Genomic DNA, 27,881 nt, shown 5'->3' with positions numbered 1-27,881 from the left:
TTGAACTTTGGAGCAGAAATGCTTGTAAAAAAACCACACATCTTCCATTTCAGAAAAACTATTAAAATGATGTGTAGGAGTTCTACTGACTACCTCCCCCACCCCCTCCATCTTTTCCTGAATCGGAAATGACCTCTGAAGAGGAGCATCTCCTTCGATTTGTTTTGCTTCAGTAATTTACAACAAACCTTTGGACAGTGAAAATCTCGTTTATTTCTGGACACGTGTTTCTATAAAAGGCTTTTCCGGGACAGGCACAAAGGCTATCACAATCAGCCATCCTGAACCATCTGGGCAAAACATGAAATTCGTTGGCATAGATGTTTCTCTCTTCATTCTCTTCACCCTCACTGCTCTTTGGAATGCAGGTGAGTGACTTTCAAAAATTTTGCTGCTTTTAACTACAAACTTTTTTGACTTCTGAACTTCAGAATACACACCTCGGTAAGAAATTACTGATACCATTTGTACAAGCTAAAGCAAAGGCACACGAGCTGGCTTTTACCGGCACGGTGTCATTTTCAACCCCTTCCTCTGTAATTTCCAGTAGGACAGTGGATCTTTTCTGTAAGTAAACAGACAATCTGGAGAATGCAGTAAATATTTTTAAAGACACAGAACAACTTTCTAGCTCCCTATATTGAACAAGCATTTCTACCTCCATCACAGGCAGGTTTTCTGGTATAGAATGAAGGCTGACTTTTATTTCTGACTCGCTACCATTCCTGTTCTTTCCTGCCACACACCCACATATTATCCCAGGATAAAGGAGGACAGCCAGCAGAGAGAGAGAAAGAGAGAGAGAGATTTTACTACCTTTTCCTTTTTTTGATCTCTCCACCCTACAAAAAACCAAACAGCCCTCCCTGTCCCCCCACCCCATACACAAAACAACACTCAGTGACATTTTCTCCTCATTTTGACAGAAGCTGACATACCTGGAACTGCAAGCAATTGCTCCTAAGCTCCATGAGGGGCGACCGTAAATTCTTTCTTCCTCTCATAGTCTTGTTCATACATTGTTAACGACCTTGGAGGAGTAGGTGAATCCAGCAGCTTTTGGGATGCAGTAGATTTCTCCTTCCCAATCCACTAGAATCAGATCTGCTGTACTCTCAGATTCAGAAAATTCTTCCTGTCTCAGTCCCACAGATGTGGATACTGCTGATCCTGTTTGTAGGTCCAGCCAGTATGGAGGCTGAGCCTCTATTGCAAAGAGGCAGATACACATACTACACCCACCACATGAACACAGCCAGCCACGCAGGCGAACACAGAGCAGTGCTTTTACTGGCACCCAAATAAACACAGACAGCACTCCCACAGACCCGCACACCACCCAGTTCTGTTCCTCCTCTCCAGCTGATCACACTGGAAGGTCACTAGCAAAAACACAAACACACCCTTTCTCTCCAGATTCACAGACCCACCACATTCACAGGTATCTTGCATGCTAGCATAGGCTTTAAATTTGCCTATTAGCTAAGCCCAGATCCCAAGTCCCTTACATGGTCAACAGCTCAGACCTTGGGTCTTTCCAGGTGCAGGTCTTCTTCTGACTGGCTAGTTCATCCTGAAGTTCACTTACCACTACAACATGTGTGTGTGCACGCACACACGAGAGCAAGGTGATACAGAAAATAGCAACAGGATTTAATAAAATGGCTATGGTGATGAGGTGCAGGGCTCAGTCAGAGAAACGTACTGACCAGCAGCTTGTTTATGTGTGACTGGTTCCTTTTATGTTCCCTTCTCTCCATTTTCTCATGCTTGTTCTTCACCATCCACCTTGACCCCTCCCTTTCTTTTTGTTTGTGTCCTCCCGAATAAGCAACCCTCCCCTGATTACTTTTTCATCATTGGTCCCAATTTTGCTACATCCGTGTCCAAATTTAGAATTTCTGATACTTACCCAGGTCATCTCAGCTTTGCATGGTATTACTGATATAGTTACCCAAGCAGTGTTGCCCTTGCAAGATTCCACTCCCCAAAAGGTCCTCAGTGCTCCCAGTTGTCTGTGCAGCTTGTCCATCTCACTTAACTCCCCCTTAACTGTTTGTGAAATCCAGCTGTTCCTCACAGTGTTACTGTAACGTCTGTCAACTTCTCAGTGTTTTATTTGTGTTGAGCAATTTTTCATCTCATGTCCAGTAATTACTCATGGTCTGTTCAGCTAGACCTCAGCCAGACCTAAGCCAAGGGCCTAGTCATCTGACTGTGTGCCTAGTCATCTTACCAGCTACCTTGTTAAGGTTAGACTCAAATAAAATGCACAGAAGAAAGATATTTCAGTAGCTTTTCATAATCTCATATTGGAGCATGCTTTGTCGCTAACATTAGCTTTCCATTCATCCAAAAGCGCTAGCCTTCCGTCCTCATTGATTCCCGTACAGGGTTGACAGTGACGGGACCCCATTCTGGTTTGCTTAAGACCTACTCTCAGAAATAAACACAATTAGTGACACTCGCCGAGGGGCTTCTCTGGGGATTTATCTTTTTATTAGATGTAAAAATACCCATGGAGTTGGTGAAATTATGTACTGGCTGGGGGGTAAATAAGTATATTTTTCTATTCAAAATGGAGCAACCTTAACAGGCAGGTAATTACAGCCTTCACCTAAATACACTCCTAAACTAACACAACCAGCCTACTTCATTTATTTACAGTAGTCCTTTAGATGATGTACTTCTGTTTCAGAGAACATCTAGAAGAGTTCAATAACATTCCTGACTATGTTTTTTTCTTCCTTTAACAAGGAGCTCAAGACTCTTGCTCACACCGATGTGGGGAGCTGCTTGGTACCTGTTCTTGCCAGGTGACGTGCCAGTCCTTGGGGATTTGCTGTCCTGATTATAAAGAATTTTGTCTTCAAATTTCTCCATACTCAGGATCTCTGATGGGAGGCAAAGACTTTTTGATTGAAAATACAGCTTTTAATGCCTCTTCTGTGCTAACGTGCAGGTGGGCCATGATTTTATATTCTTCTGCCAAAGGGAGGTGAATCTTTCTAATCTCACTTTCCGACAACAGGTAATTACCACAAAACAAGACTTGTCTATACAGGAGTGAAAACTTACTTTGTAAAGTTGTCAGAATCCTGAAACACAGAAAGGTTCTGCTAACCCTCACCCTCAAGGATACATGTTGTCTGTATTTCTACACAAGATCATTTCATTTAGGTCGAGTTATTGTGCGATACAATCATTACTCTGCTAGTTCTTCCCTTAACATATCAAACCAGTGACTTTTCTAAAAGAGCTTCCTTTCAGGGCTCTTTGTTGTCAATATTTTTTTAGCATTTCCATTTTGTGAAAAAGTATTCATTTCTTAATCTGAATGAGAAAGCAACAAGAAAGAAACGTAGGTAGGACACCTTATCTTTTTCCTGTAAGACAAAGCTGTGATCCTAAGCGCGTCAGCCTGTGTCACACTTAGGTACATGTGTCACACGTGCAATACATACGGTACACTGAATTTTACTGACCCCGATGTCCTGACATTCTTTCCACAAAAGGCTCTGAGTGAGATTTTGGAGTCCTTCCCATCTGGGTAGCAGCACCTGAAAAGGTTTTTAGTTCTTCATCGGAAAAACCTTTGACCAAGGCATTCATTCTGTAGAACCCAACTGTGTACTTGAAATTACCTGCACAGTTGCATTATCATAGCCAATACAAACGTCAGTGCAGACAAGCAAAGGTACTGCTTCCTGGCAGGCCCCAGCTCCCTGTGGTACTCGGAGTAGCTATGCAGTCACCATGCATCAATCCTGAAGAGTCATGGGTGTGATTACACTTTAGCGCACCGGGCAAGAGCCCTAACTAGAAGCAGATAGTTAAATCATGAGCAATGAGTTCTGAGTTAATCTTTGCAACAGAAATTTGAGAACAGCATGAAATTACTTTTGTTGTATTCACAGGACTTACCAGCAAAAAAACCCCCACAAAACCAGAAATTTGCAATGCCTGCATGTCATGGTCAATGCTAGCCACCCTGTAATCCTATTAATCCTATAACATCACCTTTGTCTTCCTGCTGTCCCTTTGCTATTTGTTGCTAATTTAACATGCCCCTCTCCCCCAGTAATTAAACAGTGAATCTAAGGCTTGCAGGTTGCTGTGTATTTGTGCAGTGCACAGCAGAATCCACACTGGTGTAATAAGCACAAAGTACACATGAATTTTTCCAGTTTATATTCACTGCTACAAGCAAAACAGCCACGGGACTTGGAATGATCTACACATGACACAAGGTTGCTTAATGAAACACAACTGAGACATTCAGAATTTTCCTTCTCTCAATGGTGACACTGAAAAGTGTTTTCAACATCAACAGGTTCAAGAAGAAAATCAATACCAGTGGCTATGTTGCTACGGATGGAAAAGCCCACTGCATCTCCCCATTGCTGTATGAGACTGGTTTCATCCCTTTTGAAGTTTCTACAGATGCTGGGCTGACATTTCCATACTCTGGAACTTGGTTATCAGGTTACTTACCTAAATCTACAGTATCCCTCTTCTTTCTATATTCTTGCTCCAGGGATGCAAGATTATATAAGCCTTTCCCTTTTGATCATTTCTTCTTCCTTAACAGGCTGTTTGACCTCAGAAAAGTCATTCTTGCTGCCCTCGTGTTAATTCATATTTTGAGAGATGAACTTTCCAGCAATTGAGTTCTGCTGCTATACAGCAGCAGCAGCATTAACTCATAAAAAGTCCTGCTTAAAAATTAGGTTGACCAAAACAGTTCCCTTCTCGTAGCTACTCCTATCGGAAAATAACTGCATCATGGTGTTGTAATCTAAGGACTACAGACATTAGTAAGGGTTGCGTTGTCTCAGCTTCAGCTTACTCTTTTCATATCACGCATCCTGTTAGAAAACATACACAGGGGAAATACTGCTAAATCTTCAGTAATATAGTGGCACCTGTTCAGGGCTATGCAAAGCAGAAATGTCATTAATCTTTTTTTTCTGTTCTGTAATGCAGTACATCACAGCAAAGTTTCGGATGGAGAAAAATGCACGTTGGTAAATGAGACAAAATGGCAATACTATGGCACCCCCAACACTGATGGAAACTTAACCCTTACCTGGGCACACCAGGCACTTGCAGTAACCAGCATCAACATAGAAGTCTGGGGATACCAGGAAACAGGTAAAGTGACACTTTTCCTACCTGTGCACAAGCAGTCATCACGTGTAACAGGCGCAGAGCTCTGCACATCATGCGATCACTTTCACTGAGCCCTCAAGAAGAGATCTGCAAGTATAAATAAATCATTACAATAATGTCAGCTTTTCCTCTTCATTTACGTATGGGTGGAGACATCTAATGTCAGTCTTGTGGTAACGGTCCTTTTCCAGCGTCCGAAATGATTTTCTTCCTCTATGTGACAGGTGATAGTTACTCGGAAAACTGGTTGGCCCAATGGAAATATCTTTATACTTTGGCAAAAGAAATCCCCAATACTGGGAATTTTTCTTTCATTCCTGTACCTGCTAAAGGAAATTACAGTACGTGGGACTTTGGAATTTTGAGAATTACACCCAGCAACTATTGTGACGGGCAGAGGCAAGTACATCACAACATTCATTTATCATAGGTACCTTATTATTGCTTCCTGTATTAAAGCTGCTGTCTCCTTTGATGTTTAAAACTGGGACTCAGGCTATATTTCACATGAAAAAATGGGGAGAGAATTGGAACGGCAAAAGTGAGAAAAACTCATGGGTCGAGATAAAGACAGTTTACTAAGTAAAGAGGGGCATGGGCACGGAGGAAGTAATGCAAAGGCAATGGTTCACCACCTCCCACAAGCAGACCGATGCCCAGTCAGTCACCCAGTAAGGGCTGCTTTGGAAAAATTCCCCCGCGGTTTTATCGCTGAGCACAATGGTCTATGGCATGGAATATACCTTTGGTCAATTTGGGTCGGGTGTCACAGCTGGGTTCCCTCCTAGCTTCTTGCCAACCCCTATCCTACTCCCTGGGGGCCAGTGTGAGAAACAGAGAAGGCCTCGATGCTGTGCAAGCACTGTTTGGGAATAGCTAAAACGTTGGTGTGTTATCAGCACTGTTTTGGTCACAAATCTAAAACATGGCACCATGGGCTGCTATGGAGAAAATTACCCCACCCCAGGCAAACCCAGTACCCTTGGCAAGCTAGGACCTGCTGATTTCTTTTGTCACAACTGTGGAGGAGGCCTTAATTGTGGACCTTTTGTCACTGCAGCCACAAGCCTTCCTCTGCATTTAATTTTTTTTCTATTTTGTATGCAGGTCTTTGCATTCCTACAGATTTTATGCCCACTTCCTTTTATTTCATTGTATATTTCCCCATGATTTTTGGTGATTTACCTCTGTAAGTGCTCCATACATATTCTGAGCTTGGGTAGATGTTCCTTCATTATTCTCCCACACGTCTGCAGTTTTTGATGTAGATGGCATAACCCCTGTGAATGTATAAATGCCACCTCTTCAGTGTTAGAACATATTACTAATACATCAGAACCTTTTTTAGCATTTAGGAGTGGCTACCCATAGAAGGGTAACCTTTTATCTTTCTAGAGGGGTTTTTTATTACACTTCGTGTATGGTATTTTTTCACGGGTGGAAAGCAGAGTAGCCTTGGAACACTTCAAGGATTCTGAATGCTTTCTCCCTATCTATTACCATCAGGCCTGATACTACTGGGGCACAGGGTTAGGTTTTTGTTAGAGAATCCAGACATTCTTCATTCTGGCCTAAATGTTTTGGGGTTTAAGCAGCATGGACTCTGGCAAGCATCAGCCAAAGACCTTAATTGCTCTTTGATCGCATCTTTCATGGCAAGCAGAAGTGTACACGCGCTATCTGCAGCTTGCAGATCAGTTATAGCCTTGCATTCAGGTGCATCTATGCTCTAGCAGCTTGGCCCATTCTTCCTTCTCCTTCATTAGTTGCAAAATGCCTTCATGGCCTTTATCTTGTTTTCTCCTTCCAGCTGCAGCACGTTCCTTTTCCTCCTTTCAGCTGCAGCATATTGCTTCCTCCGTTGTTTATGTGCCTTCTCATGCCAGGTGGTACAATGTTTGCTCATTAAAATCAAACTCAGGAGATGTCCGTTAGTGAGATTCCCATCCCCACATAAATGGAACTACGATGTGAAAAGGCATGAATAGAAAACCTGTCTCTAAAAAGATCCATGTAAGCTAGAATCACAAGTGCTAAAATGTATTCTGATTATTGCATACTCGCTGCATGCTGTCATGTCACCATCTAAATTAGGAAAATTTTGTTTTACTGTAACTTTTTGCAGGAAAAAGAAAGCAGTGGCCTTTGTAATGAAATAACAACTCGCAAGTTGAAAGATTCTTTGTAGTTATAGTTAGTGATTAAGATACAGTGTTACTGTCTAAACAGTGCTTGTTCAGCTATCAGATCTATTTTTTGACTCTTTTTTTCCAGCAACGTTCCATCAATCTGGAGCTCAGAGCATGCATTGGCTTGGCACCTTGGGAAAGACTTCAGAAATGACCCAAATGCATGGGCAACTGCGAAGTGTATAGAATGGGACAGAAAGGAGGAGAAGCTTCCAAGCTTCATGGAAGAAATTATAGATTGCCCTTGCACCTTGGCACAGGCAAGAGCTGACACTGGCAGGTTCCATGTAAGTTATTAATCGATCCTCTGGCTTATTAAGGTTCCAAGTAGAAGCTTAGGGAATGCCATACTCCCCTCACACCCCTGTTCCCTCTCTAAAAGTCATTACAAGGAAATGAAATTATATTTAAATTTGCACAAGCAGCGTGTCAAATGGCAGAGGCAGATACAGCTTATCCAGGTAGTATGAATAAAAAAAGTGCCTGTAGGATAGCAGATGGAAATCACCTTCAACAGGGAATTAAGACGGTAGTTCCAGTGGTAGACAGAAAACACTCAGGGAGGGCAGTGAGCTCTGTGGCGCTGGGAGCAGGGATGACTTCTTCGAGATCCTACAAGACGGCAGTCTGTGTTTGTAGGCAATATCCCATGCCGGAAGAAGCAGGCCACATTTCTGCCTAGTATATCATAATTTGCTGCAAACCCTTCCACCTTGTACTTCAGAGCTCAAGTCCACAGCTGTAATCCAGTATTTTCTGTCTCCTGCTTCCTTCCCAGCTTCACTGTTAACAAGGAACTGACAAAAGCTAAGAAATCAATTGCCATTTAGCCTACGCTTTCACTTACAGTGCTGATCTGAGGACTAGATAGGGTAACTTCCTCTCCTATTTATGATACCAAATGATAGCAGTGTGTTTATGCATATTAAAAAAAAAAAAAAGTTATGCAGTTTTGTTACTATCCTTTCCTGGTTATGAAGCTCCAAACATGATATGAGGAAATGAGGACATGAGGAAAAATTTCTTTACTGAAAGAGTGGTTAAACGTTGGAACAGGCTGCCCAGGGAAGTGGTGGAGTCCCCATCCCTGGAAGTATTTAAAAGACGAGTAGATGAGGTGCTTAGGGACACGGTTTAGTGGGCATGGTGGTGTTGGGTCGACGGTTGGACTCGATGATCTTAGAGGTCTTTTCCAACCTTAATGATTCTATGATTCTATATGTATTTTAAATGATAGTTAAAAGCACATGAAGAAAAAAAATTAGATCTACTGCACTGCCTCTGTCTAAGAACATAGGACAAAAGTTAAGTTTAGCCTGGCATGATCTGTATTTGTTATGCACTTACAGTTGAATTCCGCATCTAGCTGCATCCGTTCTTCAAGGTCTGTTGTGATAGACTGCAAAATGCTCAGGTTAGACTAACATGTTGCTCCAATCACTTCAGTATTAAATTCACTGTTTTTCCTATCATCCCTTGCTACTCAACACACAGCCGCAGCCAGTTCATTTAGACTTTACACATATGTCGGAGACAAAGGGTGGGGAGAGGACATGAAAATAGAAAGGACAATGGGGAAAGAACCCCATTAGGCATGAGCATTGATCTTTTTCAGACAGATTATGGCTGTGACATTGAAAAGGGGAGTGTGTGTACTTACCACCCTGGCGCTGTGCATTGTGTGAGAGCCGTTCAAGCCAGGTAAAAAAAATTTTTAAAACTGCATTTTTTTTTTATGACTTGTTCTACCTCAGAGATGGCAGTGTCACAGAAGTCACAGAGGTCTCTGGACTGTCAACTCTCAGGTTCATAGCAACCATTGTTTCCCTCTTATTCATGTATTGGCCTTCATTGCTGAGATGAAGTTAAGGCCTTAGATTTAGTAAACAATTAATTGCACTGTGCTAAACCTTAGGATACCTAAACAAGCGCTAATGTCTAAAAGAGATTTGATTAGGCCTAATTAAGCCTTTCCTGTATTGGTCTACTTAAGTTCAACAAGTTATTTTTTGCACTCTTTCTGTCAGAACAATTTTAAAGAGTGCTGTGTTCGCGTAGCTATAAGGCCTACAGAACTTCCTTACTGCCCTGGTTAAAAACCCCTCCCGCCCTATCCCTAATCTGGTCTAATTTATAAGAACAGAGGGGAGGCGGGGGGGGGGGAAGTCTAACTGGGAGGTATCATCTCTGGACATCATATAAAGCTTGGCAACCAAAACATTTAGCTATATCCATAAAAAGGCAATAGGTAACCTCTAAATATGAATGGACTTCACGGAGCTGAACGATGACTTTCTTCTCACTGCCTTTCTCAACCAGTCCCCGGTACGCGGCAGGACAGCAGTGTTGCTATGACTCCACAGGGACCCAAATCCTCACGCGTGACTCCACAGGAGGCAGCACACCTGATCGAGGCCATGACTGGGGTTCACCACCTTTCATGAAGCCTCCCCGGATACCTGGCTTTTCCCATTGGCTTTACGACGTCATCAGCTTCTATTACTGCTGCCTGTGGTCTGATAATTGTCACTTCTATATGAAAAAGCGGCCCTCCAGCGACTGCAGGACGTATCGCCCACCTCGAGCTGGTAAGGGCTTTGGAATTCCATTATGGAGTATAACTTTTTGATACAGTGTTGGCTTTTAGAATATTTGCGTATGTATGTATGTATGTCAGTTGACAATGGTGAGGGTACAATGTCCTGTGGAAAATTTCCATGGAAGGTTTCTATTGGTCTATCCATGGCAAAATCTGTATGTGGTTTTTAATTGTCCTGCAAGGTTTTCTGCTGTTGAGTATCTCATTAACCTCTGGAACCTAAATAACCGAAGTTTAGTAGTCAATGTCCATGACTTCCTATCATCAGTGGGCACTTTCTCAGAAAGAAGAGGTTTAGGGATGGTTAATGACAGCTTGGCAGTAGCTAGAAAAGCTGTTGTGCTGAAAAATGCTACTTTTATAAAATATGGAAGTTTTACCATTTACAAGTATGTCTATTGTTCTTGCCCCTTGCTTTTAAGTAGTCCTCAAGTCTTGCCATATCTCTATTGCTGCCACGTGTCTTGCCTTCTCCTATGCTGCCGGGGTACTGAGGTGTCCAGCAGGATTGTGGCCTCCTGTAAAGAAGGAAAGTGCAAAGATGCAGCAGTTTGCTTCAGGCAAAAAGGAGAAAACTGCAGAGGGCACTGAAGGAGGTAGCTAGGATGTGATGTGACACAACATGAGACTCTCCCAGGACTAGCAATAGCAGAGAGTGAAAGTCTTTCCTGATTTCCCCCATGAAATTTTCCTGTCTGGAAGCAACAAAGGAATAGGGAGCTGGGAGCCGAGTGTGATAATGAGGTTGGAAGGGCAAGGTCCTCGCCAGCCCATGGTCCAGTCCTGAGCAAGGCGAGCAGGGCGGACACGGTGATGACAGCAGCAGTCAGCCGAGAGTCCAGATCTCCAGATGAGTTTGTGGTAACGAGGCAGGTCCGAAGGAAAGCTGAGAAGTCAGTCTGCTGGACAGGGTCAAAGATCTGGTCCAGTAATGGTAACCAGGGTGAGACACAGTCCAGCAATTGTTGGGCAAGTCCACAGTGACAAGGCATGTCCAAGGACAAGCCAGAAGGTCAGTTGCAGGTCTGTGTGCAGATCAGCAGGGTTCATGGCCAGGCGCAGGCATGGCTGTGTTGGAGATGGAGCCAGGTGCACCTATGACATAGCTCAGGCAGGGACTGAAGGCCTGGGCCTGAGCTTAGATAGAGCCCCTGGGCAGAGGGTATAGGTAGAGGGCCCGGTGGGACTGGTCAGTGCAATTAAGGCCTATGAGTGTGCCCAGGGCCCTGACAGTTCCACTACAGGAAAGAAAGGCTACAACATGCCTCTCTTAAGCAAAGACATATTGATGAGGGATGTGAAGCACATGGTCTTGCAAAAAGATTCCCAAATGTGCTTATGCCATTACATCCATCTCTCAAACATGACAAAAGTCCATCATGCAGCTCTCACTAAACACTGCAGATGCTCGTCTTTCTCCTAGAAAGTATATGCCAAACCGCCTGTGCTACCGCAGAGCCAGGAGAGTGTTCGTTAACCTTGTGCAAGCCTAAGCGTCTGAGAAAACTAACCCTCAAACGCCACAGAACCTTCTGCAAAGATCTCAATGCTAAAAGCTTCTCAAAGTATGCCAAGGATGGATGGGGTGCAAAATCAGCTCAAACAAAAAAAGTCATCTACCTTGGTACTTACAGAACTCGCCTGGAACACGGGATGCTGGGCTTAAACACCTCATCTGCCCGATGTGAAGAAATTACTTGAACCTATCACTCAGGGGCAGGCCTTCTTTACTGTGATTTTCTGTTGTGAGTGTTCGTTTGCTACGTGCATTTTGGTCTGAAAATCCCAAGTGAATGCACTAACTGCTGAGGAGGAAAAAAAAAGGCCCTTCCCTTGGTCTAATGAACCTGATTTATGGAGGGGACTCTTGCTCTAGGGAAAGATTGAGAGAGACAACGATCCCAAAATACTAATACTTAACAATCAAGCAGTTAAGGACCTACCTGTTACATGGATGTCCTTAGTTGTTGAGAGTCATACCTCAGATAAGATGACACAACTTCAATTTTTTTTTTGCTGGAGGGGAGAGGGGCCTTCTGACCTCTTACTGATATAAAAGGCAAAACCAAGGATATCTGCTGAACTCCAGAGAGGCTTTGGGGCTGGGGATCACATCTATCTCTGTTCAGGCCAGATGAGCCTTCAAAGCCCCATCCCATTTCTCTGACTGTCACTTCCAGCTACATTTGGAAGCTCCATGGTGAGCTGCTTCTGGAATAGCCCTTGTGTTCATGTTCATATCTCCCCATACATTGCATGCAAATCAGGCTTCTAGCCTGACAGCGAGTATTCTGGTAGGGGGTCTACCAGGTAAGCATTGCTGCCCATAACAGCCTTTTAAAGTGCAGCCCTAAATGTTGGCCAATGAAGATGAGAGTAACTGGAATGACATTTCTCACTGTTCCCACAGTGCTGTTCAAGGTTGTAATGGCTGTTCCTCATGTCACATTTACCATGGATCAGCCTCGCATTTTTTCCTTTGTTTAAATGCCATTCTTTGGATCGCCACAATGAGATTTTTTTTCTCGTCAACCTAAGGAGAGGAGTAATGAGTTGTGGTTTTTGCTTGTTTTTATTTCTCTTTTTGCTTTTAAAAACAGCATCTGCTTTTGGGGATCCTCACTTCGTCACATTTGATGGTCTGAACTTCACCTTCAAAGGCCAAGGAGAATACACGTTGGTAGAATCTGATCTCACATCCCTAAGAGTGCAAGGGAGGACACAGCAAGTACACTTTCCCAATGGTAAGTTGTTAAGAGAGAAAGCAGTGATGACAAGGAATAGCTTCTGATGTTGCTTGATTTGCACTTTACAGCAGTCCTCCTATCTTCTCTAGTCTTCTCCTTTTTTGGCCATTTGTGAAAGGTCAACGTTTTGAAGCTAATCAGAAGGCAGACAAATGTTCAGGAAAAAAATAACTTCCTAATCAAAGATTATTTTCTAGTTTTATTGGGTATGAGTAATGGAAGTGTAAGGTTTTCTGTTGTGTTTAAGAGTTCAAGAAAACAATTCTCATTTCTCTCCATGCCCATTCCCATCTGTAAGGAAACATAAGGTCAGTTCTAGGAACCAGTCAACAGCCGTAGCTCCCAGCTGATGCATTGTGATAGTATTGTAGCTGAAAATTAATAGAAAGCAGGTAAGCGTATGCCCCGCTTTATTTTCTTTCTGTGTTATGTGTATATGCATGCATGTGTTGACAGAGCAAAAATGTCCCAGAAGGAGCTGAGAAAACATAGATGGGGAAAAAACTCTTTCTGAGCACCTCAAGCTAGCAGAAAAGTACAGAATGTCTGGTGAGAAGCTGGTTAAGGGGGTCATTTTTTTATTCAAAGGGCCTGATTGTCCTGGTCTCTTGGCTTGTTTGTAAAATGAAACCTAGGGCAGAATAAGCTTTCTGGAGGTACCTGTGGCCTTCATCATTTGAATGGGAAGACTGCAAACCAGCCTGTAAGAAGGAGATTGCCATATACCTGCATTTTAAAATGAGGGAAAAATAGAGTATGAAACAGCAGAATGGGATCATGCTTCTCATGACAACCTGAAAAGCCTTATGTCAGATACTTCTGTTTATGCTTTTCCTGTATCTAGTGCTTGCCTCAGGAAAGAATATTTCAGCTGGCCTCAGGGATGTACTTCAAGGATTTGGTACTTCTGGTAGAATTATAAGGATGGATTAAAAATTGTCTGTGTGTTTTGGCACCCACGTAGACATGAATGCTTGTACTGAATATCACATTGGATAGGATGGAGATTATCAAGGAAATATTTTGCCCTTGATAGATTTTACTGTGTTTGTGGTTGAAGTAGCATGAGTCACTGAGCAGTTCACTCTGAAGATCAGTTTCTTAAATTTTTGTTCACTCTGTTTCCTTTTTCTGTCATGCCCTCCCTGAAACTATCTTCGATTTTCCCAGGCCTTACTCACAGGACTGAATGTGCAAGAAGGAGATCAACCGGTCTTCTTACATAGTTCAGCCGCTGCCATTGGGATGAAGAATTTAGAATTTCCAGACTTTTTTAACATTAAACATTCTGCTTTCAATATACTATACTGGTAGGAGACTTATACTGTGGGGTTTTATGTGACTTACATGCTTAGCAATTCCCTCAAATATAAATAATGATATTTAATTATTTTTAGGAGATGTCTGAGGGTTTTTTGCCTGTATCATTATGACCTTCCATATTTACTTTATATCATGTTGGGTGTTTTGTGGTGGTGTTCTTTTATTTGGAAGGAACTGGGGCTCAGGTGACAGGCTTGTCTGCAGTGGCCATGCGGGAGAACAACTCTGATGTGATCGAAGTACGCTATTCGGAGGATTTGAATCTGGAGGTCCTGTTGAACCAGAAGGTAGTCAACTTCTCTGAGCAAAGTTGGATGGACCTGAAAGGTTAGTTACAAATATCAGCCTTGTAAGCTATTGTATTCCAATGGAGCCCATGTATAGTTAAAAATATCTCTAGATGCATGCGTTTCGACTCTCTTTTCAGTGTTCATTTGTGAAACAGGCTGCAGGACACTCCAAAAATTATGTAAGGAGTGAAACAAAGGACAGGCAATGTCCCAGCTCATTAGAATTTATTTCATTATTATATGACTTCTTCAGTTCAGTTGCTGCCAGTCTGAGGCAGAATCAGTGGTAGTGCACAGTTGGCATGGGCCTTGGTGAAAGAACTAAAACTGAGAACACGGGGGAGAATGCCCTTTCCATCCAATTTGCCTACCTGGCCCTGTCTTTATACTAGCCCAGTGCATGGATTCCTCTGGCCTTTGAGACTGATGACAGCTACAATATGGGCAGGAATATAGCCACCAGAATTATGGGCTACACATCTCCTTCCAAATAGCCACAGATCAAGCGTGCTACAGAGAAGCACACCGTGGCTATCTGTGTTCCCGTGGAGAAGTGTAGCAGGGAGTCATGGTTAGGGTGAGCACCTCAGAACCTGCAACCTTCCTACTACTACTCAGCATTACTGGCAGTTAGCCTAGCTGTAACTGGAAGCACCTATGCTGTGTCCAGGAAGAGCCAGAGTCATCTGATTTGCCAGTAGGCTGGACTGTGGCACGTTCTCCTCTCCCAGAATGTCCAAATAACATAAATGACAACCTTTACCAACACCTGGTGCTTGCCTGAACTTTCTGGGATGTGAGAGGAGTATGAAGGGATGGCATGCAGTCCTGGCAATGACAGTGAAGTGTTTTAACAGGTGGCTTCAATGCCCATGTCTTCTATGTCCTCTTTCAGTGGCTTGTAGAGCAATGGTTTTCCTTCTCATCCCGTGGAGGGTGAATGGAATTAAAAACTCCTTACTCTACATTCTGCTTTGAGCTTACTGCATTTAATGCAATGAAACCTACAAGCAAAATGAAATATAGTAAAATATAACCAAAATATATACTAAAATATAACTGAATTTCACATTCACCTATCAGGAGCTCGCTTGATTGGTCAGATGTTATTCCTCTATTCTTCTGCTGAAAAGACTATGAAAAGTTGACTTTTTTCCTCCAGGGGTGTGATCATTTGATTAGTCTTCACAATAATTTGACAAATACTCTAAACTTTACTAGAATTTAAACAGTAAGCCTCCTATCCAGCAGAGGAAGTTTTCTGTGGCTAGCAATTAGTATTCCTCAAATGGCTGGAAAATATAATGAAAAGCAGAGGGAAGGCTACATTGACAAGGAGCTGCAGAAGCAGAGAGATGCAGGAAGGAAAAAAAAATGGAAGGGACAGTGGTGGGGCTTGGAGAAGAAGCCATATTAGGGAGGTCTTGACAAGACAATCAAGAAGCAGAGGAAACCTGTGACCACTGAGAGCGGTGCTTCCAGCTCACAGCCGCTCTCTGATGTAATCATCTCATATCTTAAAGCTTCTGCCCTGAGACACCGTCAGAAGGCAGTGCAGCTTATATCAACCATGGGCCTTTTTTTGCTACTACTCTGTAGAGCCATCTTACCACAGTTGTAGGTATGAAGGTGTGGCCTCCCTTTAAATGCTTCTCAGAATGTATCCCAGAGTGGAAGGGAGGAAAAGCTTTATAAAAAAAATGGTTAAAACTGATGACACAACAATCTGTTCACTATGGTTGATTAGCTATTTTGTCCTCTTCCTCTCCTTGTTATAGGTCTCTTTCTCCATTCTACAGCTGATCAGAACATCACAGTGATGTTCTCTTCTGGGTCTGGAGTAGAAATAAGGGGAAGCGGAGGATTTCTGACCCTGACAGTTCTGCTCCCAGAGAATTTTATGAATCACACACAGGGTCTCTTTGGGGTAATGAATGGCAATATAGAGGATGAGTATACCTTCAGGAATAAAACCACCATGTCAGTTCATGCAAGTCCCCAGCAGCTGTTTGAGTTTGGAGCTAACTGTAAGTCATTTCTCTGGTCTATTATTGCATTTTCTTCACAAATTCAAAACAGCTTGTGATTTACAGACTAGCAAATGAAGTCTGTGCTAAGCAACCTATACTGGGGAAAGAGAAGGGATTAAGAGAAGTATGCCCTCCTCTACCCAAGTGGGTAACATACCTAGTGGAATGATTGAAGACAGAACCACGATGGAGTGTCCTGCACTTTGTTCCATCAAGAGTCAGAGCTCATATTTCACAGCTTATACTTTCAGAATTCCATCTACTATGGTCAGCTAAACACAGCATCACCAGACTAAAGTGTTACAGAAGTATAGCAATAGCCAGGGTCAGCTATCTTTTTCCAGAATATTAGCAATGTTTTCGTCAAGTACCATGCTGACAATTTAAAAATCATTTATTAAATCACAATTTAATAATTGTCCCTTTAAAAAAGAGGGGGGGGGGTGTATGTGTGTAAAAGAATGGCTGCTTTCAGTTAATGAAAGTGATTAAGCTGCTATATCTAGCCTGAAGCATTAGACTGGTCAGCATTCCTCCTGACATCAGGTTAGGAGATGGGCCAGAAACATGATGCAAAATACCCTCTGGCTACCAGTTGATCTCTGTATCAAGCACAGTGTAGCCGTACTCCAAGATTCAGATGATACAGAAAAGTCTCACTGCTCCTACTTCAGGAAGTTTCTGATTCAGCAGAGTGAAAGCAAAAAGCAGGGCCATGGCAGACATGATAAATTTAGGGACATGCAGGGTTAGGATTTGTGTTGCTTGTAATGTTTGGTTTAGCTAGCTCTGTCTGAAGTAATTCTTTATCACCATTTTGCCAGCAGGCATCTAAAACCATCTTTATGTAAAATCATAGCTACACAGTTATTTGGATCTAGTTTTAAGTAATTGATCAAACACTAGGTTAATCAAACACTAACTTTAGTGCTAAGTTAAGATGCTGCATATGAAAAGCATATGAGTGGAAGGAAGCTGTAGCGCTTTGTAGATCTCTTCCAGCTCTAGCTACATTTGCATAAATAAGCACTTGGATTAGTAGCAGAAGGTGGTATAGGTCTGTAGGCAATGTTACATATGAATCTCTCTCTCTTTTTGTCTCCCAAGGGGCTGTTGAAAATGGAACTTCTCTCTTTACTTATGACACAGAGTTTTTACTGAACAATTTCTTTTATGGGGAAAAGCACAATGCTTCCTTTCTGCCCGTGTTCTTTCCTTATGAAGACCCAGCTGATCCCCTGATCAAAGAGATGGTCTTGCTCTGTGACTCTGACCCGTTCTGCAGATTCGATGTCCTGACAACAAGCAGCCTTCATGTGGGAATTTCCACAAGACAATCTCATCAGAGTCACAAGCTGCTGGTAGAAAATCTAAAGCCAGGTGATACAACATTTCACAAAGCATCCATCACTACAGTTCTTTCTGCAGGGCATCTAAATAGGTAACACTGTTTGAGGAGGCTTTGCTCAACTGTAGGTTCACACACCTGTAAACACTCTCATCGGGAGGAATTATCCTTGTACCAGGAAAACTTGGCACTGGTAGGATACTTAGACAAACACAAAATAAATTTCTTTCCATTTCTTCCACTACTACCCCACTGTGTAGACCCTTATCTTCATTTTCTATGCCTTCACCTGTCTTCCTCGGACTTAAAAATAAAAAATTTAAACAAAGTCAGAAAGTATTGTCTTTCAGTTAGCCTAAAAATCTTCGTCTTTCCATGATTTGCCACTAAAATGCCATTTGAAGCATTGTGATGAAGATTAGCTGGTCCAAATCCAAAATACTTTAACCAGATATGTCTCTTTTACTAGTGATCTCTTGTGGCTGGCTGGATCATCCAACCAACGGAAGAAAGAATGGAACTGCCTACCTGCTGGGCTCAACCATCCATTTCATCTGCAATCAGGGCTATGAACTCATTGGGTCGAAGGAAAGAATTTGCCAAGTGACGGGGGCCTGGTCTGGAGACACGCCCAGTTGCATCCCGGGAACAGGTCTGTTTCCTTTTAAATGTTACAAATTGACATTAAAAAATCATTATCACAAACAAGACAATCTCAGTATATGATGATGGCACTTGACAAAAGCAACTTCTCTTACTTGGGAAGACATTGCACATGAGATCCCTGGGTTTCTAGAAAGACTAATATTCAAATCTAAATAACAGGTGGTTTATGGTGGGTTTTTATTTATTTATTTATTTAATGTATCTACTGTTTCTAAGGGTTTAGGGCTACATGCTTCCCTTTCTTTAGGTTTGGCTGAAAGGCACTGGTAGGCATGCTTCTTGAGTGGACAACCTAAAATAAATTTCAAACTCAGTCTTAGAAAAACAGGAAAGCATAGTACTTAGTTAAAAATGATTCCGTAACACAAAAATACAAAGGCTACAAAAAGAATCCTTATTTACAGCACTGTTTTCATGTAATTTTCTTACGTAAATTTAATGTTCTTTTAGCAGCTTTATAAATATATAATCTATGCATACATGCATACACAGAGAACTGGAGATTACTGAAATCCTTTAGTATCCACATAATTTGAGCTATTTTTCAAGTATAAATGATGGCAGGACCCCCAACCATTTGTTGTCATGCTTCGTTCTGTCATCACTAATACAGTTTTAACTTTCTTTGCAACTGACTGGGGCAAACGTATATCCAGTCTGAGCCATCTGAGGGGTGGGTTATGAAGTTACATATTATAAAATGAGTGCCTTAAGAGTAACTTTGCAGAAAAGGACCTGGGGGCCCTGTGGACACCTAGTTGAACACGAGCCAGCAGTGTGCCCTTGCAGCAAAGAAGGTTCATGGTGTCCCAGGTTGCATTAGGCAAAGTATTGCCAGCAGGTTGAGGGAGGTGATCCTTCCCCTCTGCTCAGCACTGGTGAGGCTACACCTGCAGCACTGTGACCAGTGCTGTGTTCCTCAGCACAAGAGAGATGTGGACATGCTGGAGAGAGTCCAACGAAGGGCCAGGAAGGTGATTAGGGGACTGGTGCATCTCTCCTATGAGGAAAGGCTGAGAGAGCTGGAAGCTGTTCAGCCTGGAGAAGAGAAGGCTGGGGCGGCGAGGGGATCTTATCAATGTGTACAAATACCTGAAGGGAGGGTGCAAAGAGGACGGAGCCAGGCTCTTTTCAGTGGTGCCCAGGGACGGGACCAGAGGCAATGGGCACAAACTGAAACACAGGAGGTTCCCTCTGAACATCAGGAAACACTTTTTCACTGTGAAGTGTGACTGAGCACTGGGACAGGTTGCCCAGGGTGGTGGTGCAGTCTCCCTCCCTGGAGATATTCAAAAGCCATCAGGACATGGTCCTGGGCAACTGACTCTGGGTGGCCCTGCTTGAACAGGGGAGTTGGACAAGATGATCTCCAGAGGTCCTTCCCACCTCAACCATTCTGCGACTCTGTGATTCGAGAGCAGACGCAGCCCACGCTTGTTGAAGGCTTCCACTCTTTTGTTCTAAAGGCTTATGTTATCTCAAAACATAATGTATTATTCTACAGCGGTAAAATTATTGTGAATGATGTAATAGTATTTAGTATAAATAACATAAATTTATTACCCCTCTTGTGTCACTACTATTAGATTATCAATTAGCCTGGGATTGTTGGATTTATTAGCAGTTAGGCTGTCTCTACGATTTACAGGAAACTGCCCAATATTTTCTAGCAGTTTTAACTTTGTTTTATTCATATGCCACATACACTCCAAATGTCCTCAAGATGGCGATGCTTCAAAGCACCAGGGTGATGTAAGGCCACATGGCATGTTGAAGCAGTTTTAATGCTGAGTTAATTGTTCCCGAAAGTACTCATCAAATAATTCATATCAACAGATTCTCCATTCTGAGCACCTTCTAAAGAAATGTGGAAAGTGCACTACACATCAGCAATGAATTCTTGGCCAGCTGACACGTTTCATCAGCCTCTGCAGGCCTGCACTAATTGCTTGTTCATTTCCAACACAGTTCTGCACTTTTAGTGATATTTGTGAGATGAACTGCAATGAGTTTGGGCAGCAGCCTGTGGACTTTAGCATAAGAAATAATTATTGAACATTTGCACATAGAAAACAGGGAATGTTGCTTAATTTTAAATGGATGAGTGAACTTCTACGGAATGTTTTCTTGAACCAGCCATTGTTAGTAATCAATATGCAACTGATTGTGTTCACAGGGGCCAATCTCAGTAATGATACTATTTTGGAAGGAGTGAAACTAGAGGTATTTCAAAACATTTCTGTTTAATATGATAGGCCAGAGCATATGGAGTACTTTAGTTAAACTGTTGAAAATATGAGAGATTCAGATGTTTAGCAGATAATTTAGTATGCTTCACAGTTCACAGTAATAATAGATCGTCTGTCAAAAGTCTGAGAAGAATGAAATCTTTACAGAGTAAGGCCAGATCTTAAAAGTCAGTGGCAAAACATTTTGCCAAGCTGAAAGCTAAGAACATTTTTCCATTGCTGCCATCAACCGCATACATACTGGATAGGAGCCAGCCCGCCTCAATAAGCAAACTGGTTGCTGACATTTACACTAGAGAAAGGGGGGCAAAAAGCCAGCCCTGAGAGATTGGAGGGAAAGAATTGGAAGATACGCAGAGATTAACTGCATTCAGAATGATGGAGACTTGCCGCGGCTTTATGGATAAGCAAACAAAAACTCCAATGTTTTCCAGCACATGGTTTCCTGAAAGATGACAAAGAACAACAAGGTGTGAAAGAATTTTATTGATCCAATTGTAACAAAGACCTTCCTTATTATTTGATATTTGGGGTTATAGTTCATTTGTAATGTGAGCCAAAAATGATGATTTTTATCAGCCTCAGGAAGTTGGAGTATGGCAATGCTGCCCATAGCAGCAGGATACTGACAATACTGACAACTGATCGAGACAATATAAAATACAAATTGCATACAAGTTCTTAAATCTTTTTTTTTTTTTACTGCTGTGCCCTAATAATGGCATTCAAATCTAGGCTTGTTCCTCCTTTTGCATCATAAGATATGCTGCTGGATGTAAGTCTCTGTCTGAGAAGGTTATTTTATTGACAGGTCCAAGTCTCTCCAGAGAAGACAGGCAAACCAGTCCAAAGTTCCTCTCACTTATGTCTAAACATCTAGTGTTTTTATAGCATGGACAGCTAGTACTTGCTTTCCACTAAATACATTTTTGCCTCTGGTCTAAGACACAGCTGAAATCCAGTGCCAGTTTTCCTTGCGTTGATTCTGAATTCAACAGAAATACAGAAAAAGTCTTCATGTTGTCAAAATCTGTTGTTACCGAGACCAGTTTTCTTCACTGTTTTCCTCTTTACACAGCAACATGCTGCTGTTTCACCAGCATCCTTTTTATCAAGCCCTGTGACAGAGGGCCTTCGTGATGCCAGGAAAATGCTGACAAAATGAACGGACAGCACTTCCACATTTCTGGGCGCCTGAATGGGTGACCACTGACCTAGCCACTGTGATTAGTGGTCACATTTTTACTTCCAGCATGAACTATTAAAACACACTTTTTCAAATTATTTCTTTCATGCTGGTCAAGAACACAGGGCCCAGCCCTCTATTATTCTCAGCTTCCAGGGGTACTTCACAGTGCTGTGCCCATTACACTTGCTGCAGTTTTGTGGCACATCAAATTCAAGCTCTGTATTGCAAATCACCAAGGTTTTTTAGTTGTTATATGCTTCTGTTTTTCAAAAGCTAGAACAGTTAAAATAAAGGCATGAGGACTATGAAAACTGCATAGGAAGAGAGACAGAAACAAGAAAATTGAACGCCAGTTATTTTGCAAAATCCATTTCTGTGTTTGAAATTTCAAATACAAATTATGCTCTTGAGCCTGCATGTTGTTGCTTTTGAGTTTTGCTTCCTTGAATTAAAGTTTCCATGGAAATCCTCTGCTAATAATTATTTTGCTATGCTTCTAATTACAATCCCACTGCAAGTCTTGCCAGTACCACAGCAACCTCCCTTCACAGAATATCACATAGAGGAAGAAAAAGAAACCATTCAGCAAATGCAAAAAGGAGAATCTAGTAAAATCAGAAGTAAAATGCAGCTAAAAATTATGAAATCTTAGCAATATATATACATCCAGTCTGTTTGTGACAGACAATAATTTGGTGTTGTTAAGGGCAATCTGGTTTTGTCTGTCTTTTTTTTTTCTTTTTTTTTTTCCCCCCTCCTCTTCTCACTTTTAGGTTTCATTTTCCAGGCTCAGGCTCTGTGTAAATACAGTTCTCTTTGGAAAGTTGTCAGAAGTCTCATTAGTCTTCTGCGCTTTTTTTCAGATGAGGATGCCAAAAAACATTAGGTCTTCTTATTATGGAATTGTCTGTCTATCGTTTCCAGGAGACTGGCTGCAAAACATATTAAAATAAAGAAATATAACCTGAGATTATAAATTAAATACAAAGATTTCACAATAGAGGCAAATCACCACTGGACCAAACTACCGAGGGCAATGGTGGGTTCTCATCCCTTGGCAGAGACAGGGTACCTGCCGGTAAGGCGTGTGTAAGCCAAACAGGTTTTGAGCCTTGTACAGAAGTTACTGGATGAAGGACCAATGCCTGTGAAACAGTTTCTGTATCCCACTTCTTTCTTTAAACTTCAATATAAACCAAATTAGAAACCAAATTATCTATTCTAGGATCACGGCAGCGTCTGTTACATCACTCTGCCATCACTGTATGCCAGGCTGTGCTTTGGGCAGTTCTTCCTGCAGGCGTGGAAGGAAGGGCTGGCAAAAACACAGCCCAGATGTGTTAAAGCTCAGACGCACCACTGCTCACCTATCTCTAAATAGGCTACGTGCTCCCTGGTACATGCATATAGTGCTATCACTAGGTGCAGAAAAAGGGCAGAGCATTGAATCTACTTCGACCTTAGGACACCACAGTGTCTCAGAGCCAAGGAACTACACCTCAGTTTGACTCTCTGACACTGAACCTCGGACAAAGATTGCTCACACTGGGACTTGCAGTTTTTCAACGGTGGTACTCCAGCAGGTATTTTCCTTAAAGGATACAAAATTCAGGAAGCATTGTTTCTCCCAGACAGTTCACTCCAGATGCTGCATCTCCTAAATTTTTACCAGTCTTCTTATGCGTCATGAAAAATTTACCTGCCTGATATCTTTAGCTTCCGTTGCTCACCGCAGCCATACAGCATCCTGCTGGCCCTGTCCCACATCAGTAGGAAAGTGACAGAACTGGTAACCTGCAACTCTTGTAGAATAAGAAAACAAGAGGAGATTCGTTATTCAAAATTTGTGTCATATCTGGTTTCTTTCTATCTTTCACATGTCCTTATTACGCAGTCGCAGAATTAAATTGACACTTTTAGCGTGTTCATACTGTCTGACGCTGTTCACCATACCCACATCAGAACAGTCACTTTTGCTCTCTTTTACGTAGAGCATTAAGCAGCAGAGGCAGTTTCAAAATTTTAATGCCAAAATAGGGGCAATTTTTAAAGCAATCAAACGGTATGGAAAAAGGATTGAAAAATTGTCAGTTGTTGGGATTGGCAGTTCTACAAAAATATTGTACATTCATGATGTTGACTACATACTAACCACTAGCCATCCTTTCTTTGTGTTAGAACAGCTTTTGCAGCCACCTGCCCTAACTGTCAAATGTAGGAATTACGTGAGTTCCTAGTCTTTACCAGTTCCATAAATACAAAGAACAGTAAAATTAACACTGTATGTACGATTTAAGATATTGTCACATGTGACTACATTCAAACAGATATGAAGAAATGTATCAATGTCTTCCTGTTTTCTTGTGGTTGGTCTCTGTTTTTCAGATATCAAACAAGTAATTCTTCTTGGCTGTGTATTTGGAATAGTCGGTCTTGCAGTCCTGGCACGTCTGACTTTCTTATGTAGAAAGGAGAGGTAAGACTCAATTGAACTGAAAACACAAATGAACCTGCTAAAGAAATAGCAAGTGTTATGACCTTTTTAATCATTTTTCTCAATGACAAAGAAAGCAAACATGGTATTTTCCTGCTACTATCTTTTATGAAAAACGTCAAGTCTGAATAGTCCTTGTGTCCTGCTGGAAGACTATGAAGCAAAGCTGGAATTGTATTATCAGGACACGCAAACATGTGATTGACTGATTGTTTGATTGAGAAGGAACAGGACTTTTTGGTCAAAATAATTTATTTGTTAAGTGATAAGGCTACCTGATTAAAAGTGTTCTGTTTCAGAACAGGTGTGCTCATGATACCAATAGCTAAATTTGATGTATCATCTAAGGAATGCATTGCATGATACTGTAACTTTCCAGATATCTTGGAACATATTCCCACTTTTAGGTATGCATGAATTTGCCTAGAGAATGCTTATATGTCTCTTGTGCCAAAGAGGTGAATAGAATTTTAAAGATATATCAGTTTGCTGTCCATTCTTGGAACCTTTCTACCACACAGAAATAAACTCGCTACAAAAACTATTACATTTTTTAAAGAAATCTCTACAAAATGTCATGTGACTAGTAAATTACTTCTTTGAGGTTTTAGCCCTTTGTTTTAAAAGGTTGTTATGATTTCATATATTCTGTATATAATTCATTCTCTTAGCCAGTGCTAACAACACACTTAAAAAAATATTTTTGGCTCCGTGCCTTTCTAACAGGTTCATCGTTGCAGAGACTCTTGAAACAGAACCCAGTATGATAGCCGTGTCCATCACTGAAAATACAGCCCACTGATTCTGAGCTCAGTCATCAATTAACCGTGTCTATCAGAGGGCCGGAGAGACTGCTAAATCTTGCCCCTTCCCTTTAAATCACATAAGCATTGTTTTCTACACTTCACAGAGAACACTCACACCCAAAACACTTTTTCTTCCTCCCCTGTACAAAAAAAAAAAAAGGATGCTCAACACAGGGCAGATAACTGCAGCAATTAATGTTTTTGCATACGTAAAAAAGCATGGGCAAAGGACACCTCCTGTATTTGCCAAATTTTACACACACCAGATTCCCACATATAAAACCAACTGGTTTAAAACATTACTATTACAGCTGCATAGACTTCTCACATTTGGGAGCAGCTACTAGAACTGCTACTCTAAACTCATCAAAAACTAATACAAAAAAATAGAATGAAGCCATCAACCCTTCTGAGCTCTTGTATATTTTGCAAATCTGTAGGTAATTTTCATATGCTACCAAAAGCTTATAGTTTATGAAAAAAATTTTGAGAGAGTTTAATAAAGTCCGTAGCACTCAGCGGGCTGTATATTTGGATAGCAATGGAGGATGCAGCCCTTTGTATAGCAGTAACAAATTTTGAATGGATAAATTTTAACTAGGGAAGGCTTGTTAGACAATTATTGAATCGTGAAAGTCTGTCATCTACTGTATACTCTTCTGGATCTCAGAGTAAATATAACTCTATGACAAGTCATATGTTTTATATAGGAAGGGAAAGAAGTAGTCCTACATACTGTAGGTCTTTGAAAACTTCTGCCTCTGCACCCAACGCTGACAATCATCCAGAAAAGGAGCTGCTCTTGGTGTTCACAGCTAGGACCATACTTACATAGTAAGATAGAGTCAAGTATCTTAAAAAGCAGCAAGGCCAATAGAAATATGCAAAAATCCTAATCATTGAATGCTATGTGCTTTTAGATTTCTTTCTCCTTTAACAAACAAACAGAAAAACAAGTAGGGGCTGTATTTTCAAGCTTTCCCCAGCCACCTTTCTATCCTAAAAGCGGAAGATAAGTTTCTCAGACAATCACATGATTCTATGAGCAGAGACTGAGGGGGGGGGGGGGCGGAATCACAGTATTTAGAATAAAAAGTGCAGGAAATCAAAATACCAAGGTGCTCAGTAAATTGGTTTATGCTTTTCCCTCTCAGTTAGTTGTGAGGGTTGCTAGGTAGTTGCAAATGTATCTATTAATATTTTGGTGATATGTTTCTCTTAGCAAAAAAAAAAAAAGCCAATGTAAGGTCCAGAATTTACCGCTGAATCCCAAGTTCCCTGCTCACTCAGACTTTTTTTCCTCTGTCTTTTTTGTACTCAAAACACAACCTTCTTTCCAGACCCTTCATTATCAGTGTTTTCAAACCAGTGACAGTTTCTCCTTTTGCTCCTATAATTTAGACCATTGTACTAGAAAACAGAAATTGAGCGTTGCACAGGGATAACAGCAAACCTTCAGTATTCTCTGACTTCATCAAATGTTGCTCAAATAGAAGGAGTGCTACAAATCCTTCAGTCACTACTTTTGGCAATTTAAATATTTTGAATCTTCAGTAGTGTATGACAGGGGAGGGATGTTGTTCCTTGGGGGAGGTATGTACTAGGATTACACAGAACTGGTACTTTAAAAATCGGTGCAACATTACTATTCCACCTAACCCAATATTCTCACCTTGATCTAAGCAATGACATTATGGTAACTACTTTAACAGTCACCTCTAGCCTTTTTTTTTGTTTAACTTTTTCTTTGTCTTTTCTTCCAAAGACGCAAAAGCAACCAGTAACTTGTTTCAGAGGTTCCAGTTGTATCTGAACAAGAAACAATGAAATTCCAGAGGAGCTTTTAATGAAATACAGAAGCAGCATAGCAGAGGATTAAATCGTCCACAGCAACAAAGATAGACTTTCCAAACACAAACAATGGTTTTATATAGTATGCTATCATTTGATTTCTGCTTTCAATATAATGAGTATTGAATTGTACGGGAAATGCTGACCAACTTCCTGGGATTATATCATGGCAGGCTCAGCCTACTGTGTATCACGAGCAAAGGATAATGCTTCTGAAAGCATCAGTCTCAAAGTTGCGGGCATTAGTTTCTTCTAACAGTCACATCTCTGCCAGCAGAACCAGAGTTCTGACAAAATCAAGAGTTCATCATATCTCTGCACTTTTCTTCTTTTACTTGAAAGCTGGTAAAATGAAAAGAATCCTAGCGTACTATGCTAGCCATTATCAGAGAAACATTTGCCTTCTCTGGGGCCATGTAAGGCTGATTTAGGTAGATGTGAAAGTGGATGCATAGTCAGATGGACTACTGGCAAGTTGAGTTGAATTTGCAGATTGTTGGGGTTTTTTTAGTAGGGAGAGAGAGATATCAAAGATATGTAGACGTTGCATTCTTACCTTTTGGCAAGTCTCTCATTTTTGTTTCAGTTCTGACCTAATTTTAAAAGGATACAATTGGGGGGGAGGAGGGGAATTACTCAGAAAATAACCTTTCCTTCCAGGTTAACTTATAATGATTTTTTTTTATATCCATCTTTATTCAACTGTCCAGTTAGAGTCCATCTTCAAAACAAAAAATGTGTTACCTGCACTGGAAATGTTTTGCAAAACTTGCAATATTTTCCTTGAATAATTGCAACATGCATACTGTTTCTTTAATATCTAGCTGTATTACAGTGTGTTTCATTATCTTCATTAAAAAGTGATTTCTGAACTACTACCTTGTACAGAATCCTTTTACCAAAAAAAATCACTGTTTGCTTTTGCCTA

General features: G+C 41.4%; 1 protein-coding gene across 2 annotated transcripts; it reads left to right on the top strand.

The window, feature by feature from the left end:
- The first annotated feature begins 276 nt into the window (after positions 1 to 276).
- On the top strand, positions 277 to 27,828 carry SUSD2 (sushi domain containing 2). 2 transcript variants are annotated; one of them, XM_076353228.1, is made up of 15 exons: positions 277 to 368; positions 2,758 to 2,962; positions 4,334 to 4,485; positions 4,987 to 5,154; positions 5,397 to 5,571; positions 7,447 to 7,648; positions 8,977 to 9,062; positions 9,681 to 9,949; positions 12,561 to 12,704; positions 14,202 to 14,357; positions 16,099 to 16,347; positions 17,458 to 17,730; positions 18,168 to 18,350; positions 24,188 to 24,278; positions 26,868 to 27,828. In XM_076353228.1, the coding sequence occupies exons 1-15, from the start codon at positions 302 to 304 to the stop codon at positions 26,884 to 26,886; spliced, it is 2,439 nt and encodes an 812-aa protein (XP_076209343.1). In that variant the 5' UTR covers positions 277 to 301; the 3' UTR covers positions 26,887 to 27,828. The 2 variants fall into 2 exon arrangements, with proteins under 2 accessions (XP_076209343.1, XP_076209344.1); XM_076353229.1 differs by lacking the exon at positions 26,868 to 27,828 and adding an exon at positions 26,504 to 26,570.
- The last annotated feature ends 53 nt before the right edge of the window (positions 27,829 to 27,881 follow it).

The sequence above is a fragment of the Aptenodytes patagonicus genome, chromosome 15, assembly GCF_965638725.1.
Source record: "Aptenodytes patagonicus chromosome 15, bAptPat1.pri.cur, whole genome shotgun sequence".
Taxonomy (NCBI): domain Eukaryota; kingdom Metazoa; phylum Chordata; class Aves; order Sphenisciformes; family Spheniscidae; genus Aptenodytes; species Aptenodytes patagonicus.
This window is presented reverse-complemented; position numbering and strand designations above follow the sequence as displayed.

Excerpts from the sequence above, each read along its gene's own strand:
- SUSD2 (XM_076353228.1), top strand. The coding sequence starts at position 302 with ATGAAATTCGTTGGCATAGATGTTTCTCTCTTCATTCTCTTCACCCTC. Across the intron at positions 2,963-4,333 it reads TCTTCTGTGCTAACGTGCAG|GTTCAAGAAGAAAATCAATA; the intron begins GTGGGCCATGAT and ends CAACATCAACAG. Across the intron at positions 12,705-14,201 it reads GCAAGTACACTTTCCCAATG|GAACTGGGGCTCAGGTGACA; the intron begins GTAAGTTGTTAA and ends TTTATTTGGAAG.